The 14,891-nt window shown below is 35.9% G+C and overlaps 1 protein-coding gene across 3 annotated transcripts; it reads right to left on the bottom strand.

Annotated features, from left to right (window-relative positions):
• Positions 1–8,256: 8,256 nt before the first annotated feature.
• Positions 8,257–14,625, bottom strand: LOC131044514 (disease resistance protein Roq1). Of its 3 annotated transcripts, none has more exons than XM_057977855.2 (5): positions 13,890–14,625; positions 12,593–13,760; positions 12,210–12,491; positions 8,932–12,077; positions 8,257–8,725 (listed from the first exon to the last, which is right to left on the bottom strand). In XM_057977855.2, exons 1-4 carry the CDS (start codon positions 14,414–14,416, stop codon positions 8,958–8,960), a joined length of 5,097 nt encoding a protein of 1,698 aa, XP_057833838.2. In that variant the 5' UTR covers positions 14,417–14,625; the 3' UTR covers positions 8,257–8,725; positions 8,932–8,957. The 3 variants fall into 3 exon arrangements, with proteins under 3 accessions (XP_057833838.2, XP_057833839.2, XP_057833840.2); XM_057977856.2 differs by having other exon boundaries at positions 12,593–13,749; positions 13,890–14,271; XM_057977857.2 differs by having other exon boundaries at positions 12,593–13,765; positions 13,890–14,023.
• Positions 14,626–14,891: the final 266 nt, after the last annotated feature.

Here is a 14,891-nt window from a genome sequence, read left to right on the forward strand (position 1 = left end):
AAGATATACAATTAAATTCATTATTATATCTTCATTCCTTTAAACGGTCTTAGCCTTCTTATTTATAAATATACGATTTGTCAATCTTATTTGACATATTTTTAACTGGCTGAAGGTGTCAGGATTCCTTCCTTGTGATCTCTTTTCGTAATTCAACGAGCCTAAGTATTGAGTTGATAGACCATTTTCTGGTGAGAAGGTGTGAGGGCGATAAGAGTCGGTTGGGAAGTAGAAAGACTTCACCTCCTTCGTCCCATCTTCCTCGTACTCTCTATCAGGTAACTTTGGCTTGATTTATGGTTTGGCTTGCAGGTTGAATGGTAATTTGCTAACCTTTATCTCTTCAGCACATCTAGTTGAGCTTGTATCTATGTAGGTCTCCAAACCTAAGTAAATTTTCTCCCTTTTGACAACGATTTGGGATCACACGAAGGCGATATGAGTTGCTGATTTGTTTTAAATAACTCTTGCCAGTTGACACACTAGTTCCACATCTCCTTTCTGTCAGTATTTCGACTTGTAATGTTGAATGATTGCTAGCTAAAGTTGATGATTTTCCTCTTCACCGCGCCTTACTTCTATTACAAGCTAGGGTTGTTGTTGCACAAAAAGATCTACCTTTCAATGCATGATACAACCACTAGACATAGAATCCACAGGAGGTTGTTAAACCATGCTATGAATCCCTGTGAGGGATGTTGGCCCACTGCCAACAATCCCCCTCTCAACATCACTTGTTGCAGCCTGCGTGATTTGAACTTGTGACCAAGCTCTGATACCACTTGTTACAAGCTAGGGTTGTCGTTGCACCAAAAGATCAACCTTTCAATGCTCGATACAACCACTAGACTTATAGAATCCACATGAGGCTATTAAACCATGTCACGAATCCCTGTGAGGGACGTTGGCCCACTGCCAACAACTTCCACCTCTCTTTTCCACTATTTGGCTAGAATTGAATTTGGCAGCTTATTTTGGCAAGAATTTGATGTTTGCAGTTGCAAGGAAGCCACTTCTTCTTCTTCTTTCACCCTGACTAGAGTACCACATAGGATACATATTTAATTTTTTGTTTACTAAGTTGTTTGGAACATTTAAATTTGATCTAATTTTTCCCTTCCTCCCACACCTTCTACTTGGGGTATGTATGAAATGGAATTTAAAAAAAACGATGTGTTTTCAGCAAGGAAAAGTCTTAACCCACGCCTCCTCTGTCCTCTACCTTCCACGCCCTTCTTAAAATCTGCCAGGTTGAAGTTTGAAGGAGGGGAATACTGTTTAGCCTTCTATTTGGGTATGCTAGGAAAAGAATGTGGGAAGGGCGATGTTGGTTTTCCACGCCTCTCTCACCAACCACGTCTTCTTCCATGTTTGTATCCTGCAGAATCCGACCAATCACCACTGCCAGGGGAGGCGATATACGTATGGAATTAGTTTTGTTTTATTTTAGACTGTGAAGGAACACCCTCTCCTCCCTCTTCTTATACTTCCTGATTTTTTTTGCTGTGTAGATGCTTAATTGACAGTTAGTTGAATGTTTGGGATGTTTGAAAATTGATCAGGCAATTAACCTTTAGCTCAAGGTATCAATGTGATTTTTGAGCTTATTGCTGAAACTAACTTGTTGATCCAAATCTTGTTCAATTTCATATCGAAGTTATACTTTGGAATTGGATTTTGATTAAGGAAGTTCATTAAAATGTAAATATTGATTAAATTCTGGAATATAGGAAAAGATATTGAATTAATATGAAATAAAATAATAAATATACTTAATGATATTAATCCGAGAGGGGTTAAATCATTTCTTTCTGTCTATGAGGGATGTTTATGGAAAAGTGTGCTTGATTATGGGCTAACTAGGGAAGGGTGATTTTTATTCACCTCCCCAATAGGGTAATGATGGCTATAAATTTATTCATTTTTCTGCCTTCCATAACACATGTAGTTAGTTCAACAGGACAAGTTGTTAGTTCTGCATGCATGCATAGATTCCATTCCCATCAGTTGGTACCGGCTTGCTAGGATAATCCGTCATGAGGGACAAGAGCTTATCATGAGCACTGGGAAGCGCAAGCTTCGGTTGGTTGGGCGGATAAAACTCTTGGGTCATATGCCCGTCATCTGGTTTGTAGGTGGAAGTTTGTCCAGGGCAACAAAGATGACACATCCGAAGACAGAGAATCAGAGATTCTAGATAAATTTTATGTAATTATTATATGATGTATATCTTATCTTATTGTAAAAAACCAGAATGGTCGCATGTAAAAGATATGAAAAGACCTATGAGGTCCTATGATGTAATGTGATAGAAAGTCGCCATGTAATATGTACTAACAAAAAAAGAGAGAAAAAGCTACTAACCTACTAACCCACTAACATGCATGATTTTCTTCCGTAGATTAATTTTCTTTTCCACATGCATGCACGTTCGTTTATAATTTTCAGTTCATTGATTTAATTATGCATTTTGCATGTTAGATTAATTCCGTAATAACTCATGCAAACATTACTTCTGAACGCATGTGCACACTTAACTCAAAATCATTGATAATTATGGTTTATGCATGTTACTTTACCATCATGTGCACTTTACTTCTATTTCACTTTTACTACATGCATTATAGTTTTGCATGTTAGACATGAATTGCATGGATGCTAAGTTCACTTATTTATTAATTGCATGTCAGTTATCATAAACTTTGCATATGCATTAATGAAAATTTAAATTAATTGTAATTATGAGTTACTATGGTGGTTTAACTAGGGTTAGGACAAGCGGGTCCTTACAACTTTACATTTCAATGTACTGTTAGTTTTTTATATCTTAACAATTTTCGAAGGATAAATTGTATGTGAATATTGCAGTACCACTCAAAGAGAAAGCTACAGAGGATTACTAAACCAAATGAGAAATATATTTAACCAAATTTCAATGGGTGATTCCCAAGATCAAGTTTGATTTCATAAAACCTAGAATCCCCAAAAGCCTCAATATTAAAACACTTTTTAAATTACAACAAACAATTCAATTCTCTAAATGGAACTTCTAATTTTAAAGTAGAATCCTTAGACCATTCATAGACCTCAATATCATACTCCCTTCTATAGCGTTGAGCTTCTACATTCTATAACTCATTCTTTTTCTATACTAGACTCTAGATATAGCTTCCTGAAACCCATAAAAATAGAGATTTTGATAGAAAACCTGATTGAGTTGATAAAGATGATGATATGCGTTTTGATTATGTTAGCTAAGAAGAATCAAATCTTTTTAAGTCAAATCTGACCCTTAAAATTGTTTTGATGCAAATATATTGTAATCCATTCAATTGTTTTCATCTAAAAAGTTTCTCTAATTAACCACTACTATGTGTTCTAAAACAAATCCCTTTGTAAAGTAACAACTATTGTAATTTATGTAAGTTTCTATCTACGTAATTCTTACACCTCTACATAAGGGCACTAATGTCAAATCAGGCCCGAAGTTCACATTGACATGCACCTCATAATTCTGAATCTATTATGTATAGGGATTCCACTAAATGATTATCATTTATACCGTTTCACAGTGGGAAGGATTTCGAGGAATCGATATCCATCAAATCTAAAATAAAAGAAGGGAATTTGGTGAAAGATGGCGTATATATTGTCACGCATGGACCACGCACAGCCAAGTCTTTTATGATTATAGCGTTTCCATTACAAGATGAAGACTCGTCTAACAGGAAAAACTATTTTTTTTTGCTGGAAGAAGATTAAATTACATCAGCCCGTCATCTACGGCACTTCACTTCAATAGAAAAAAACGATTGAAAGCAGGGAATTGACAGTTTTGTCTCTTTCGTGTAAGAGTATCGATTTAATTTAGCATTCGGTCAAAGATGTCATTAAAATCTTTCATTCATTCAAAGCAATTTAATTTTTTTTGGTAGCATTCACATATTTTGTGTTTTGAGTAGCGTGTAATGCACGATACCTTTTCCGCACAACACCATCATTCAGGGACACTGGGCCCCACACACGACGAAGCCACTTGATTTTTCTTAAATGTCTTCTCCTTTTATTAATTAGGAGATTCTTATTACAATTAATTATATTGTTGATTCAATTTTAATCATGGTAAATATGTAGATAAGAATAGTCTTTCTTTTATTGATTGTTACTTTTTCAAGACCTATTGATATTATTTCTCTTAGATAAGTATCTAAATCTCTTCATATTTAGTTGCTCGAATCACCCTTTTGTATATAAATTCTTCATGGCATTGGTACCATGATTGCTTCTTCTTCTTTACATGATTAATCTTCCCCCTATCTTCTTTTATTAACCTTCATCTCCTTGTCCTAAGGTAAGACCCCTCATAGTGTCTATTGTTGGACAAAGGTTGTCATTGATGTCAAAGGTGCTAGTCAATTCTATCATTGATATCAAGGTATCTGAAAGAAGTGCAAAGTGTCTAGAAGAGTGCAATTACTATCATGTCTATGTCTAAACATTTGAGTTCCACGAGTACAATGACAAGTTATGTTGGTAAGATAAATTAAAGTATATTTGTAATATCATCTTGCATCAATTTTTATTGTTGAAGGTGATCCAAAAGATTGTTGAAGGTGATCCAAAAGTGTTTGTAGTATGTTACCCAAATGTTCCATATTCTAGAACAATCGAATATTATGATCTGCTGATTGGAAGGAAAGTATGCTACATATGTTAAGTCAGGCTCTAGAGTTTCAGTATTTGAGCTTCAACTGATAGAAGGTTAGAAGTGACAAAGTGGTCACTAGCCGACTTGGTTGATGTTCCAAATTTATGCGCCAACGGATTGTAATGTGTGCTCTTTAGAGACAACACACATATGACTATTGGGACGAGATGAGTGTACATTGAGTAACACATGATGTGCCCCTTCTTTTGGAGTAATGTGTGGGCTATTGGACTTGGCCTATTACACATTTGGTTAAGGGTTACTCTTGTGGCCAAATTTCAAATTTAGGTTCATTCCTAGAGTGTGTGTGATCAATATAATTATTCAGTATGTGTTACTGGAATGATGCAATATGAGATGCATCCTAATTATTGTGTGGTTTCATCACAAGATCATATGTATTGTGTAAGAGTGAACTCTTAAGTTGATGAGATTGAGTGGAAGCCAAGTATTCATGTATTGGAGGTCAATAATTCATCTTTTGTATTTTGGCGATATTGATGTCTCCAATGCTAAGTTGTTGTTAAGATCTTGTACTAGGGGATTGGTGTCTCCTATACGTTGGTGCCTACAAATGCAATTAGGGGTTGGTCGGTTGGTCCCTACTTCATATTATAAATGATCTATTATTTTGCACGAGTTCGATTTGGATAATAGATTCAAGAAGCTAATCTCATCGTGGTTTTTCCCTTTTGGGTTTCCATGTATATCTAGCGTTCTCTTGTGTGGACATGTGTTTATATTTATCTTTTCAATAGTTGATTTAATGATAAAAGTTAGATCTGGAAATGCTATTAATGATAAGATGAATATAGAGTTGAGATTTTGCATATATTGATTCACACCCCCACCTCTTAGTATATATCTGCGTGTTTAACACCTACCTCTCACGTTCCTTTCTCTAGTTCCATTTCTACCTCTTATAACTAGAATACCACATATATCTTGAATCCCACTAGTTGCATTCTTTCTTTGATATCATATGAATGTATACTAGTAAAATCCCCTCATCCCTCTAGTTTCGTATCTAGCCTCTTATTTCTTACATCTTAATGCTCCATCTATTATTACTCATGTCACTACTATGACTATCCCACCTCTATCGTAGATGCACTAATGTAGAAGTTAGTTAGAGTTGAAAGAGAAGTTGATTCTATGCCTAGAATCTAAGTCAATATAATTTGTATTTCAACACAACTTTTGCATTTAAATTTGCTTCAAGTCCATTACTTATTGGTTTGTGGCACCTCAATTTGAGTTTTATTAAGGTAAAGATGACAAAAAATCTCACTTACTATAGCCTTTAATACAAAATGCTTAGACTATGCTTATGATGAATTTTTTGGCCAAGTTACTTCTTCAAACTCTCCATATATGTGTTTTCTAGTGGTTCTACTCATTTCCTTCTAGATCCATTCATTATTTTAACGAGTTAGCTACAATATTTTATAGCCATTTTTACATGAATACAAACTTCAAAACTATTGCTTCAAATTTATTTGACTATGCTCATGGCTCTAATGATCATATTGATGATTATGTCACCCAGTTTCGATCACTTTATGTTAAAATAAAACGTTAATTTCCCAATGGCAAGTCATAAAGGAGTTTTATTAAGGATTTATTATTATGTCTTTGTTGAGTAATTTTATGCTTTCGTATTTAACTTTATGCTTATGTCAAGGATGTTGAACTCAATTTAGTTGTTTCCAAAGGATAGAAATATGGTTCCTCCCATACATCTTCAATATTTTTTTTCCTTTCTATGCTGAGAAAAACACAAATACTTAAATCTAAAAAGGTGATGAAAAGAAATAATCTAAACCTAATGTTAATCATGCATCTACTATTTCTAATGCACTTTTACTTAAGCCTCAACTAATTATCATAATATATGATCAATAATTTGTAAATTATCAAATTAATCATATAATTAGCTCCTTTATTACCTTATTCACTTAAGGTAAACTTATGTTCTTTTTACCTTTCATTATAGTAGGCTAATAATAGATCACGTTGTCTCATTTATTATGATTATGACACAAGACACTAGCTAATTTAATCTTCCTTTAGGGTTTTAATCTAAGGTTCCATTCATCCTTTTCATAAGGATTCATGCATTCATAGTAATCATAATCTTTGTGCATCAATGTACAATTTCTCACTTGAGTTGTTCACTAGATTATTGTTTCCCAATCCCTATTTGTGATAGGTGTTGTGGTTGCGGGTGATTCATGGACTTGTGGGGTTGAACAAATAGCTCCAGTATGGTATCAAATCTCTAGCTCGCTAAGTTTCTATCCAAATTCTTGAGGGATCCAAATATAAAATTTTGTCACTGGCAAAACTTAAGGTGAATTTTTTGTAGGTACAAGTTCAAATTTTCGTATAAATCATATTGATCCATACAACCCTACTATATCAAACATCACCCATTTAGAACATGCGTAGGAAAAATACATGCAAGTAAGCAATTTATTTTTTTCATAGGTTTAATAGATTTTTTGTGTAAAATTATGATTTTTTTCAATTTTTATTAAGTGATTCTTTTTTCCCTACATATGCATAGTTGTACAACTACACTCAATAGTCAATTTGATAGAGTGTGATTAGTTTTGGAGTTATTTAGTGTTGATTGGACCAATACTATTGCATCTATGTTACAAAAGGAGCCAACCTTCTTTGGAGAGTTGATCTCATTTATAGGGTCCCACACCTTGAGATCAATCTCATGTTTCATTGGAATGGAAAATAATAGGTTCAACAAGTGTGATTTTTTAAGTGACAAAAATGCTTTAACTTTTAGTCAACTATCACCATATCAGTGTTTGAGTTTGGTCTCACTAATGTTGCCACTTGACCTAAATATAAGGTCATATTTTTAAACCTAGGGGGATAATGACAATTGGTGCCTACCAATTCCATTACTTGCCATGAATTTAACTCTATATTTTGCAAGGAATTTGTTGGCTTTAACATGAACTGACTTGGCTACTCCATTAGAATTTATCCATGGGTGAAACAAAAGTTACTATAAATGCAAATTCTAGTACTATCTTTCCATCTAACTATAAAATATAGAAACTTTAATTATTAATCTACAAGAAAAATGTAAGAAAACACAATAAGCGAATTAAATTTTTATAAGATGAAAAAATTCTACAATTTATAATATTGTACTTAAAAAATTTAATAATAAAAATTTATTATTGTAATTGATTCATGACAAATTGTATTTTATAAGTGTTTTAAATGTAAAGACAATTAAATGTAAAATATCATTCATGAGATAAAAAGTTTATGTAATCTTTAATTTTATACTTTAAATTAAGTAATAATTGTGTACTATATAATGGATTCATGACAAATTAGATTTTATTAATGTTTAAAGTGAAAAGATAATTGAACTTTGAAAACTGTATAACCAAATACAAAATATATGTTTTGCTTTGAATATTTAAATATAAGAAAACCCATTCTATAAATTAAAACAATTTGATTTCTATAATTTTTTTTCTCTACCAAGATTTGAACGAACACCATCTAGATACTCACAATAAGATCTTTACCATAAAATTTATAATAATCATTGAATAATATTAATTATCTACTAAAGAAATGCAACCTATCAATAATTATATTTATCACGTCCAAACTTTTCCACTCTTCGCCTTTTTTCAGCTCCACCCTAAACCCCTTCATTATCGTACACCACCTTAAAAGATCATCAATTTCATCACGAAAGAGGCAGCTGTCACCATAATTTACTAGCAGTGTAATTATCCATTCGCCTTTGCACACCTTAAAAGCGCAGGCTGGAAGTGATGTATTTATATTCTCTATTGAAGTAGAGGTATCCATCAGAACCACATACCATTCTATAATTACACTCAATTCTGACCACAAGCAGTGAATTTCGTGAGTACCAATTTCCCTCACTCCATCGACGCCATTAAAACTTGATTCCGCTCCATCCACTGCTGCTCCAATCATAACCATTCCATCTGATGGCACAAACTGAAATAAAAGACAAAATACTCTCATTTCATCCACAGCAAATTCTTTTAATTTACAGATCACTTCAAACATTACTTGCGAAAATATAGACTATCTTGCAAGAATAAATGACAAAACAATGCTTAGTGTCAATAATGAAATAAAAGAACACTTACAATAACAATGATATTTATGATTGCCCATTGAAAAAATATTGAAATCGTTACCTTCAACTGATAAATGCAATTCCGTATTAATGCGTTGATGCTAATGACTGCAACTCTTCAATACCTAATATGTTCTCTAGCTTTTCACAAGAGTCAATCTGAATTTGCTCCAAGCAGATCATTCCAGCAAGACTTGGCAACTGCTCAAGCTGAGGGCACTGTTTAATAACCAGCCGTGTGAGTTTTGTAAGATCGGCGATTCCTTCTATTCTTTGCAAATCTTTGCAACTTTCTATCCGCAGCTCTAAGAGTGTAGTTGGCAGTATAATGTTCTGCAGCTTTTCACAAGAGTCAATACGAATTTGCTCCAAGTAGATCATTCCAGCAAGACTTGGCAACTGCTCAAACGCAGGGCACTGTTCAATAACCAGCACTTTGAGTCTTGTAAGTTCAGTGATTCCTTCTATTCTTTGCAAATCTCTACAACTTTCTATACACAGCTCTAAGAGTGTAGTTGGCAGTATAATGTTCTGTAGCTTTTCCCAAGAACTAATCAGAATTTCCTCTAAGCAGATCATTCCAGCAAGACTTGGCAACTGCTCAAGCTGAGGGCACTGTTTAATAACCAGTAGTGTGAGTTTTGTAAGATCGGCGATTCCTTCTATTCTTTGCAAATCTCTGCAACTTTCTATCCACAGCTCTAAGAGTGTAGTTGGCAGTATAATGTTCTGTAGCTTTTCCCAAGAACTAATCAGAATTTCCTCTAAGCAGATCATTCCAGCAAGACTTGGCAACTGCTCAAGCTGAGGGCACTGTTTAATAACCAGCAGTGTGAGTTTTGTAAGATCGGCGATTCCTTCTATTCTTTGCAAATCTTTGCAACTTTCTATCCGCAGCTCTAAGAGTGTAGTTGGCAGTATAATGTCCTGCAGCTTTTCACAAGAGTCAATCTGAATTTGCTCCAAGCAGATCATTCCAGCAAGACTTGGCAACTGCTCAAACGCAGGGCACTGTTTAATAACCAGCACTTTGAGTTTTGTAAGATCAACGATTCCTTCTATTCTTTGCAAATTTCTGCAACTTTCTATCCACAGCTCTAAGAGTGTAGTTGGCAGTATAATGTTCTGTAGCTTTTCCCAAGAACTAATCAGAATTTCCTCTAAGCAGATCATTCCAGCAAGACTTGGCAACTGCTCAAGCTGAGGGCACTGTTTAATAACCAGCAGTGTGAGTTTTGTAAGATCGGCGATTCCTTCTATTCTTTGCAAATCTCTGCAACTTTCTATCCGCAGCTCTAAGAGTGTAGTTGGCAGTATAATGTTCTGCAGCTTTTCACAAGAGTCAATATGAATTTGCTCCAAGTAGATCATTCCAGCAAGACTTGGCAACTGCTCAAACGCAGGGCACTGTTCAATAACCAGCTCTTTGAGTTTTGTAAGTTCAGCGATTCCTTCTATTCTTTGCAAATTTCTGCAACTTTCTACCCACAGCTTTCCGATTGTTGTTGGCAGTATAATGTTCTGTAGCTTTTCACAAGAGCCAATCAGAATTCTCTCTAAGCAGATCATTCTAGCAAGATTTGACAACTCCTCCAGCGCAGGGCACTGTTTAATAACCAGAAATGTAAGTTTTGTAAGATCACCGATTCCTTCTATTCTTTGCAAATCTCTGCAACTTTCTACCCAGAGCTTTGCGATTGTTGTTGGCAGTATAATGTTCTGTAGCTTTTCACAAGAGCCAATCTTAATTTGCCTCAAGCAATTCATTCCAGCAACACTGGGCAACTCCTCCAGCGCAGGGCACTGTTTAATAATCAGATTTGTAAGTTTTGTAAGATCACCGATTCCTCCTATTCTTTGCAAATCTCTGCAACTTTCTACCCAGAGCTTTGCGATTGTTGTTGGCAGTATAATGTTCTGTAGCTTTTCACAAGAGGCAATCTGAATTTGCCTCAAGCAATTCATTCCAGCAACACTGGGCAACTCCTCGAGTGCGGGGCACTGTTCAATAACCAGCACTGTAAGTTTTGTAAGATCAACCATTCCTTCTATTCTTTGCAAATCTCTGCAACTTTCTACCTTTAACTCTAAGAGTGTTGTTGGCAGTATAATCCTCTGTAGCTTTTCACAGAAGCAAATATGAATTTTCTCCAGGCAGCTTACTCTGCCAGGACTTGGCAACTCCTCAAGCGGAGGGCACTGTTTAATCTCCAAGTTACCTGTCACACTTTCCAAATTTTCAAGACCAGACAATCTGAGATATTTCAAATTCCCACATGCATCAATTCCAATCCTCTTCAGGCAACTTGGACCTATTAAATCTGGTAAATTCTCAAGCTCTGCACAGTAACGAATGCTTAATTTTACAATATGTTTACAATCAAACATTATTGTTTTCAAAATTTCACAGCCATCCAACTCAAAAGATTTCACCTTCACATATTCACCAAATGTTATACTCTCCAGACACTTCATACCACTGAGACACAAGTAGTCAAACTCTAGCATATGACAACCAGAAATTTCCAATTTTACAAGCTTTGCAAGATTAGATATTCCTGATACAGTCTTCAAATGATTACAGTTCTCAATAAGGATTTTCTCCAGGCAGTTCAGATGTCCAAGAGTTAGCTCCTCAAACTCCACACATTCGCTAATCTCCAATTTTACAAGCTTGCAAAGGTCGGGCGTTGCTGACAATCTTTTGAATTTTTCACAGCCGGTAATCTCAAGACAATGCAATGTCTTTATCCTCGCTAAATCCGCTTCAATAAGCTTTTTCATTTCACAAATTTTGAGAGATTGCAGGCGTTGACAGCAATTTCCATTAATTAAAATCTTCCTTACAAGTCCATAGCCGTTTATCTCTAGATATTCAATGTTACTCATTACTGTTCTAGACCATTTCTCGTTATTCAAAGCCATTTCTCCCTCCCAGAGTCGTTTGAAATCATAATAGATAACTAAGGACTTAAAAATTGTCCCCTCTGCAGTAACATTGTAAGCCAGGTCCCCTGTTATTGATGAGCTCATCATCTTTAAACTACGGAGATTCATTCTCAGGGATTCTAATAAGGACCACATATTCAGTTGGATTCCCTTAGTATGTAGAACAAACTTATCCATGTCATTCAATTTTCCTAACAAATCTGGAAACTCTATCAGAAAGGTGTCACGAATCTGCAGCTCTTCTAAATGGGAAGGTGCCTGTTATTAAAAAAATACACTTCTTACAAACTGACGGGAATAAACAATAGTCAAGAAACTACAATAATGGTATGCACATCTATTATTACCGTCAATGAAGACTTCAAGTTTTGATGAAGAAGTACAAGATACCTGCATATCGCTCTGCCATAATTTTTGGAAACGCCCATTGCTGATTCTTAAACACTGTAACTTTTGAAGAGGAATCCATGAAGGAATACTTGACTTCATATGAAATTCAGGAAAAGTCAGGCACTCAAGATAACTCAGGTACTCAAGCTGAAGCCATAGCAGAGAAGCATCAGAACCATCTTCCGGTTCCCCTAAAAAGTATGTAATTTGACAACCGATGGATTTGTCCAAAATGGAATGGAAACACCTGCCTTTGGTTTCTGCCAGAATGTTTTGGAATCCCTTTAATTCCCGCGTTCATAGAATGCAGCTTTTGTTAGTGTAGGCATTTCAGAATTTATATGTCAATAAGAAATGAAAATATGGTGGAGAAGCAAGCGTACCAAAGATTTAATAAATTGGGGGCGCCACACACGACGAGGATGGCTCAGTTCATCTGCCATTTCTCTTCCCAAGTCCCGAAGGTGGTCATGCATTCTCAAAGCAGATCCGTATTCGCTAGAATCCCACTTATATTCTGACAGACACATTGCTTCTTCTTCAATAAGACATTTCTCTTTTAGTGTTTCTAAACCACGGCGAGCTTTCCATCCAGATCCCTTCCATATGGACATGGCATCGGTGATAGATTTTTCAATAAAAAAGCAAGCTATATCCATGAAAATCTGTTTTTCTACATTATCTAATGTATCAGTGCTTATCTTCAATCTCCGCTTTATATCTCCGGGGAGAGTCTCCTTGAGTTTTTCCAATTCATCCTGCCAATACCACTGGTCTCTACCAAAAACATGCCGACCCAGAACTATAAGAGACAGAGGTAAGCCTCCACACATGTTAACGAAGTCCTGAACTAGATCCTCGTATCCGCTAACTGGAAGGGGTTGGTCGAAAGAATGCCAACAAAATAGCTCTCTCCCATCTTCTCCGTGCAGTCCTTTTAAATGATAAGCAATATCAATTCCTGCACTTACAAGAACCCCTACATCTCGGGTTGTAATAATTATCAGATTATCACCTGACTTAGCTAATGCATCCATGACTAATAGGGCATCTAACTGTTCGAGATGATCTATGTCATCTAAAACAACTAGGAAACTGAAAGAGCTGCTCCTTTCCAAACGATCCCTGAGATAGCTTGTCCCTTCCTCACTACTTAGAAAACTGATATCTTCACAAAAGATATCTTTGAGGAGTTTACTTTGCAATGAAGGTAATTTACCGCAGGCACAGGCCTCTCGCACATCAAACAGAAAACTTGCTCTTGTGTATTGTGATCTCTTTTGATTGAACAACTCTTTGGAAAGAGTTGTCTTCCCAACCCCACCCATACCAAAAATGCCAACAACATTAACTTTCACTTTTGCTGCCTTCTTCATTCTGTACAGATTTGGCACCGCAACAAACTCATCAAATTCTTGAACAAACTCATCAAGGCACCGCCTTTCAAAATCTTTTACGAGCTTATGAAGTCCGACTGGATATTTGGCAACATGTAAAGATTTTGTCCTTTGTACTTCTTTTTCCACAGCGGACACTATGTCTTTGCAGTCACTAGACTTGCAAGAGAAAGGAGAATTTAATAAGAACGAAATTTTGCTCATTTCAATTAACCTATTCTGCTAGAAGAAAAAGTAAAGAAGTTGAGTTGCCAAGTAGATTGAAAACGGGCAGAAAGCTTACTCTGAATTATTGAATTTGTAGCCTGCTGAATATGAAACCTTTTGAAGCGCTTCCTTCCACTCTTCAATCTTGTCCAGATACCTGCCCTTCTCTTCATATTCAAGAAATGCCCCAGCATATACTCCCTTTTCGATGTACCGGAGTTCCACTGGCTCCACTTGATAAAACAGGGGAATAATTTTGGCCTTACTCTGTAACATAAGAACCAGTTCAGCCAGACACCAAGGCGACTCTGCATATTTTTTTGAGAAAATAGCGATGTGCACTGAAGCAGATCTAATCGCAGTCTCAATGGCTAAACGAAATGAGATTCCGAGCTCCTTCTCTTCCGAATCAAGAAATGCCTTAATATTTAGATCCTTAAGGGAGTTGTAAAGCTCAGTAGCTAGAGTAAGTTTAACATCGGGGCCTCTGTGATTGATAAACACATCAAACAGTCTCGAAGATTGTTCTACTTTTCTCATTATGCTGGGAGGCTCAATTCCAGAGAAAGCATCTTGTTTGTGAGGTAAGGACGAAGAAGCCATAAATGCAAGGATGGGGTTCAAACAAAAAATCTAAGCAAATCCCGGGAACGATGGATATGTTTTGAGGAAGAATTAGATTCACTGCATCTTCCTTCGAGGAAAGGATGGGAAAACGAAAGAAAACCGTTCCCTCTTTGTTTCTTACTGGAAAATACGAAGGAAAAAAATATCGAGAGAGATGAATACGTCTTGTGGTGGAGGAGCACGTGGGATCTTCTCATTATTGATCACAAGGTGCTTTGTGATGGTTTTTTTTGTTTTGATGTAGGAGAGAGGGACCAGTAGTTGTAGGCAATGGCTATGCAGCGGACAAAAGGGCCCGCTCATGTCATGCCTTCCCTTTTCCATGCCCCCATGCCATACGACCCCCGTCCCTTCAAACGGTCCAATCAAACATACATCACCGTACTGGACTATGCGCAGGGGTATAAGTCTTGATGAGCATTAAAATTTTATTTTTATTATTAACCTTTAA

Source organism: Cryptomeria japonica, chromosome 9, assembly GCF_030272615.1.
Source record: "Cryptomeria japonica chromosome 9, Sugi_1.0, whole genome shotgun sequence".
Lineage (NCBI taxonomy): Eukaryota > Viridiplantae > Streptophyta > Pinopsida > Cupressales > Cupressaceae > Cryptomeria > Cryptomeria japonica.